Here is a 6,776-nt window from a genome sequence, read left to right on the forward strand (position 1 = left end):
CAGCAACAATGCTTGTTTCAAATTTACAAAAGACCTTGCTATGTTTTATTATCTAAATATACTGCATATCCCCCCCCATATTTTTTTCTGAATAAATCAAATGATAGAATAGAGGGGAAAAATGAAAGGGTGGCTGAAATAAACCTGCCTGCTCTTTTTTTTTTCTCATTATTATTATAATTTTTTAAAGTTAAATCTGAAGTGTAAGCCCAAACTGTAAATCAAGATTTTTTTTTCCTTCTGGTCATTACCTTTAGAGGAACTTCTGGTTAATTTAGAAGGTAACTTATACAGAAGCTAACAAATGACTTTTGGACACCTCTAGGAAGGAAAAGAAGAACTGTGAGGAAATGTGGTCACCTTGCCATCACAGAGGTTTGGAAAGGTTTGAACCAATGGCTCTGACCAATCTGTTTTATGCCTGCTCTGACTCAGACACCAAGTTGTAGAAGCCTGCTCAGACTTCACTCCAGCACTGGTGGGAAATGTGTTTGCTACTGCAGTGATCATGGTATAAAGTAAAGATGTCAGACAGAACTGGAACAGGAAGTCCCAGGGGGAAGATGATAATATTTATAATGAAGGCAATGGAGAAATACCTACAAGGTGAATAACTGGGATCAAAACACTGTTTTGCTAAAACAATACGTTAGCTGCACAAGATATTCAGACTTGATAAATGATTAGTGAATAAAATAATGTGGATAACCAAGTAGTATTAAGTGTTGTAGAGAAGAAACAGGTCTAAGCTAAATAGGTGTAAGATCAATTTGGTGGGATGGGATGGGATTCAGGTTAGAAAACCTGTTATTTAGGCAACAGAACTGAATCATTCCTGCTTTCTTTATCACTGCTGTGTGCTGACGGCCTGCCACCAGAAGTGCTCTTGTGCTCTGACTAATGAAGACGTGGCACTGGACATGCATTTACAAAGGGGGAGTGGAGGAAAGCAAAGCCGTGTATACACCTGTGCTTATGTGAAGGTAAGTAAATGAAAACCAAGCTGATCAGAGACCTGTTGACCTCAACAGTGAGTACCATCAGAGTGCAAGCAGAAAATGTCCTGCTTGTGATTAAATATAGGTGAATTTTCAGATAGCTATGTGTCTCCTGTCTTAAAAGGAAATAAACCAGCTCTTGGCTTTAAAGATACTGATTGTGTATGTACACAGCATAAATGTGCATTAACTAATTGATTATATATTGACTGGAGGAGGAATCAAGACCAAAGATTCTCATATGCAAGTTAGCATCACTAAGGTAAACTTTTACCAACAGCTGTTTCAATATCTCTTCTGTTTACATTTATTTAGTCAGTGCCAGAAATAAAATTCCAAACCATGTTTCTGGCTACAGAGCCTGGTGTCTCTGGCAAAAGAAACCAAAGTCTGATAGGAAATCTCAGAAGTCATGTTGAAGATTAAGAAATCTTCCTCAACAGAAGCAAGTTGAGTGAATGATTCTCTGTCCATGTTCCCATCTAGGGGAGAGAAAGAAAACAAAACCCACCCAAAATATTTTAAGTTTTGTTGAATATAAGCCATTAGAGGTATTTGCCTTAAATATTTTAAGGTAAATTTAAATATCTTAAGGTGGTAGCTGTAAACTGGCTGCTTAGTAACATAGGACAATGTTTTGGAAATAAATAAGGGTACTTCCATGCATAGTTTAAACTGTTCCTTAAACCATCTTAAAGTGACAAGTCTATCACCCTAAGGAAATCCAGGACTACAGTTTCCCTTCATAATTAAATGAAAGGGCTAATTCTCCTTGTGTCTGATGATGAATTTTTTCTGTTTATCTTTTTTTCTATTTTTTTTAAATGACATAAATATAGTTCCTTCAGAAATGGAGAGGTACCTTGTTTGTAAGTTTCTTTAGAATTGATTTTAGAGGCAGGTGGATTGGAAAATGAGGCTACTTCGTTTTTGAAACCTTCTGTAATTTCCATTAGATGTTTTACCTTGGCTCTGCAGAAGACTACAGGTATTTGATTTGGCACCCCTAAATATACAGTAAAATACCATATCATTCAAAAAACTAACAAAACCCACCAACAGTAACAGCAGCTTGGTTTAAACAGCTGTAGCAGCAGCTTATTGTGTCTCCTACACAAAGTGATGAGGAAATTATGAAATTGCTGTGGGTTGTAAGTGTAAATTCTGAGCTACATATGATGCAGATCTCTAGTAAGAAGGATGAAGCCTACCTATAGGCATTATTCCAAAACAGGGAAATCCTCATTTTATAGACTGGTAATCGAGATGCAGACAATCGTGATGTGACCATGGCTACATACATAGACTCTGCTATGCTAGAAATTATTCCTAAAACAGATATGACAACCAAAGGTGTTTTTTTATGTTTGCTTTTTCAAACAAAGTAATATATTATACTTTGCCCTAATTTTACAGGAATTTCAGAATTAAGGGTGCTTTGATATTGGAAAATTAAGCAAGCTGCTGATCTTTCTGTTCTTAAGCAATTTTTTTCAATAATGTTTTTTATTTCAACCATATAGAATAATATACAAGTTGGATAAGTCAACTTCTGGGTGTCAAGCTGCCAGTAAGCTGTCAGCTTGTCAAGCTGTCAATAAGCCAACACTTACTGCAGTGATGACATCAATACTGATAGAATTTTGGTTACTCTATCAGTAATGATGTTAAGATGTCCACAATTTTGTCTGCATGGAAGAGCATTGTTAGGCTTTTGTTTTAGTTTTCAGTATTGAAACCCAAGAAAGATGTAAAGCCTTCTACTCCAGAAAAACACAGTCATCATTAGGGTTAAGATAAAGATTTATCAAAAATTAGTTTTAAAATGTCTCTTTAGAGATGCGTTTTATGCGATGCTAATCAAAAATCACCTAAATAGTAGAGACAAGAGTGTAGTGAATGTGCAAGCAAAAAATATTGAGCAGTTTTGAGATGAAGGACACTACAAAATAAAGCCAAGGTAAATTAGCATAGTCCTTCTTGCACTCTTTGTCTTAGTTTGTAGTATGACAGGAGCATATCGACTGTCAATAAGATCAGAGAAGGAAAGCAACACTTTCATTAAAATGTTATGGTTTTAGAAACAGACATTACTTTTCTCTCTTTCTCCAGCATAAAGAAAAAGATCCATATCTCATCTTGCTTGAAAACCATTCTACCAGCTGTAATTATCTGTTAGTCACTGTTTGGTAGATGTGGTTAATAATTTTTAATTAAAAGTAATATTTTGATAGAGCTCTGCTATCTCTGCTGGGAGTTGTATTAAACTTATTATATGCTTACCACCAATTTTCTGTAATGCAGCTTAGGGAGGAGGAATTTGCACTGCACTGTTCAATAGCAACAGGTCTTAAGAGTATTAAGGATGAAATTCTCAAGGGTCTTTATGTCATGGATGGAAATGGAATCATTACTGTATTTTTGAACTGCTAACGTCATTGACACCCACCTACAGTCCACTAGAAATATAAGTACAGAGATCAGTTCGTTCACAGATTACAAGCAGAAGAACCAAGAAGGGGCAAGCCAGAGCCAAATTCACTGGTAAGCTTTATTTTAAAGAGAGTGAAAGGTAGAATCTGATTTTTTTTTTTTTTTTCTTGAATCAAGTTTTGAAACAAGTCTCTAGTGTATTATACTAGACTGTGTTGTCATTGCACTTATTAATATATGTAGTGCACTTTCATTTCATGAAATTAAAAAAAAAAAAAAAAAGAGCAATGTGATCTTAAGCCATAGTTTTGCATTATCCTTGGAAGCATACAAAAACTGGATACTTTAACTAATCAGCCAATGAAAATGGCTGTAATGTAATAAAAAATGTAAATTTACAAATGTCAGTTTCTTGTGTTAAGCGCCAAACTGGTCTCTTTCATAAGGAAGGAACTTGGTGTCTAGAAAAGCTTTGTTAAGGGAAACACTTCTTTAGAATAATTTGTTCTTCTTAGTACTTCAGTGTAGAACCAAAAAAGCTGATAGCACACAGATGTGATCTGTAGTAGGCAGATTTTCCTTGTCATGGATAATTTGCAGCGCTCCTTTGGATTGTTAGCTTAACTTGTTAGCAGTGACAGTTCTGTAGGACTTAAGGAGCCTGGTTCTTTGTCCTTCTAACAGGTAGTCTGTTCATCTTTTCAACATGTGGAAAGTGGTGCTCCTGGGTCTATATACAGTATTGGCTGTAAGAGGATTGACAAAGGGTGCTCCTTTCCAACCAGAAGAAAAATGGAAACCTCTAGGTAACCCTAGAAACAGAGATCTGGTAAGGAAATACTGCAAGAAGGATAGTCTAAGTTTTGTGTGTTTGTGTTTTCTATCACAAGATTTTTTGTCTACTAATATACAGGTGAGATGGTTTAGTAACTATGCACTTCGTATAGCCAATAACAACAACTGGATAAGCATTATTCAGTCTAGATGTACCCCTTAACTGAAGAGACATTCTTAGTGTGATCTTCATCCAGCAGGTTTACTTTTAAAAATGTTTTGATCATATGGATGCTCATTTTATGGTCCAGAACAGGAATGATTATTATGTTTCTTTCAAATTTGTAGTCTGCTGATTACATGTTTCATCTTCTAGATGTGCAGGTAAGTTTCCATCTGGCATGTTGTTTGTAGCAAAAGATCTGAAAGTTAACCACTTGCAAGATCTTATAAGTAATTTGGGGGGGGGGGGGGGGGGGGGGGGAGAGTTTCCTACAGTTTTCCCCACTGTTTAAAGAAGCATTGATTAAATATTTCTACTTGTAAGCAATCTAAGGGGCCAATTCAAATCTATTGTCCACTGCTGCTAACTCTTGGAGAACATGTCTTTAGAGAAATGTTTAACAGAACTGCACTATTTGCCCTCAGCAAGGGTTTTGCTGTGTCTGTTTTAAAAGGATTAACATTTGCATCTTCTGTGGTTCAATTGGGAGCGTGGATCACCAGTAAAATGCTGGTGGTCCTTAAATGCTATCAGCCATGGGCAGATTGAATGAGTCTGAACTCTATTGCATCAGTTTATGATCAAAATAGAGCATTTCATCCATTATAGGAGGAAATGTTTAATCTACTGTGTTTCAGTATGAATAATTAATGTCTGTTGGGCGTGCTTTGTTTTCACATATGAAATATGTTCAGTTTTTCAGAACACTCCAGGCTTATTTTTCGGGCAGGGGTCTTGATCTCAGAAAATTCCCAGCTACTTTCACTATGAACAATGAAGGACCGAGGCCTGTCATGTTCTACTCAGATCCTATTGCTTCTGCATTTGCAGATTATGAAGAAAGGAAAAATTCTTTTCCAAATCATTTCAAAGGCTAAAAGATGGTGCTGAACCAAGGTAAAAGAGGATGCCTTTTCCTCTAATGTTGTTACATGTAAACCAGTGAAAGACTTGAATTCAAGTGATTCTCACTTTTGTCTAAAGTATAAAAACAACTTGTTCTTCAGAAGAAATGAAAAATGTGACACCTTAACTCATGCCTGAAGTTCTTTGGAAATTGTTTGAGGTAGAGATTTATGAGGTGTTTACTACTTCTGTAAAATAACACGTGGTACTTGTGCAGATCTATATAGACCATGCTTTTTTTTTTTTTTTTTCATGGGGAGAGGAATGCTACAAATGTACAAGTAATAGAGAAGGCAGATTTTATTTAAGTAACTTAAACTATTAATAAAATTGTAGACTATTTATTTCATGTGATGCATGGATATTAAGAAAATGAATTTACATGTACAATACTGCACTATCAAAGCATACATTGTTTACATCTTTGTCCACTTCTGTTGTTTTCCGTATTTCTACTACTACAATTGGAGGTTGAATAAAATGATTGTGAACTCATTCATACCTTTCTGTAAATGTGAAATAAAATTGACAGGGGCCAAGGTTGCATTATGAATAAATACAGCCTCACATTATAGCAGGTATTTCTCAGCTATCTTATATATGTATTAGTACACACTGTAACACATAAATCATTTTATAGCTCATTTTGAAAGTCATTGAATAGTGCCATTTCTGAGGAAAGGTGAACAACTCTTTACTCCCATTTTAAAAATAGGTGAAAATTTCAATACGATTTGAATCTAAGCATTTAGGTGATGTGCCCAATACTTTAAAGAGATTCACTTGTGATCAATGTTCAGCTAAGGATTTTTAGGGTTGCATAACATGTATTTTTGTAATCATAAGCACAGCTCCACTATCCTTAGCGTGAATAACAGTGAAGGCTGCACTTAGATTTTAATACTAAATTATTTTTTTGCCAAGTGTTTGTCAGTAAAGAAATAAGCAAAAAAAAAAAAAAAAAAAAGCTCCCCACAAGGAGTACTACGCATGTCAATTTGGAAATGGATCAGAAGGGCTTTGTCTAATGCCCTTTTTTCCCCTCTCTTTCAGGTGTTAACTTCTCAACTTCACGCCAAGTGGTAACTCACAGCAAGCCACTCCTGCTTTACCTGTTACACGACACGCCAGGAACCTCTCTGTGTCACGGTTCTCCCCGTGCAAGCTGCCTTCTCCCTCTAGCTGGCTCTTCGGTGTCTGTTGACAAACGCGTGCTGCTGGGCTCACAGCCTTGTGTTAAAACGTGAATAAATGGGGAGTGCAAAGGGGGGCTTCTCCCTGCTGCCCCGTGTCTGTGTTCGCGGGGGGTAGCCCGGTTCTGCCCCTTTGGAGATGTGGGGAGCCCCTGGCCGGGGTACCCCTGGGGTGCTGCCGCCCCGCCGCGGTGCTGGGAGGGGGCCGGGCTCCACAGCCGAAGCCCCCTCCTGGAGTGAGAAGGGCGC

General features: G+C 37.0%; 1 protein-coding gene across 4 annotated transcripts; it reads left to right on the plus strand.

Moving 5' to 3' along the window:
* Positions 1 to 214: 214 nt before the first annotated feature.
* On the plus strand, positions 215 to 6,505 carry C6H2orf66 (chromosome 6 C2orf66 homolog). Of its 4 annotated transcripts, XM_032189594.1 has the most exons (5): positions 215 to 606; positions 879 to 983; positions 4,116 to 4,260; positions 5,124 to 5,325; positions 6,388 to 6,505. In XM_032189594.1, exons 3-4 carry the CDS (start codon positions 4,138 to 4,140, stop codon positions 5,304 to 5,306), a joined length of 306 nt encoding a protein of 101 aa, XP_032045485.1. In that variant the 5' UTR covers positions 215 to 606; positions 879 to 983; positions 4,116 to 4,137; the 3' UTR covers positions 5,307 to 5,325; positions 6,388 to 6,505. The 4 variants fall into 4 exon arrangements, with proteins under 4 accessions (XP_032045485.1, XP_032045484.1, XP_032045486.1 ...); XM_032189593.1 differs by lacking the exon at positions 6,388 to 6,505 and having other exon boundaries at positions 5,124 to 5,543; XM_032189595.1 differs by lacking the exons at positions 215 to 606; positions 6,388 to 6,505 and having other exon boundaries at positions 826 to 983; positions 5,124 to 5,543.
* Positions 6,506 to 6,776: the final 271 nt, after the last annotated feature.

The sequence above is a fragment of the Aythya fuligula genome, chromosome 6, assembly GCF_009819795.1.
Source record: "Aythya fuligula isolate bAytFul2 chromosome 6, bAytFul2.pri, whole genome shotgun sequence".
Lineage (NCBI taxonomy): Eukaryota > Metazoa > Chordata > Aves > Anseriformes > Anatidae > Aythya > Aythya fuligula.

What these genes read in the sequence shown, in the direction of transcription:
- C6H2orf66 (XM_032189594.1), top strand. Translation starts at nt 4,138, where the DNA reads ATGTGGAAAGTGGTGCTCCTGGGTCTATATACAGTATTGGCTGTAAGA. An exon ending in ACCCTAGAAACAGAGATCTG is followed by an intron (nt 4,261 to 5,123) that starts GTAAGGAAATAC and finishes AAATATGTTCAG; the next exon opens with TTTTTCAGAACACTCCAGGC.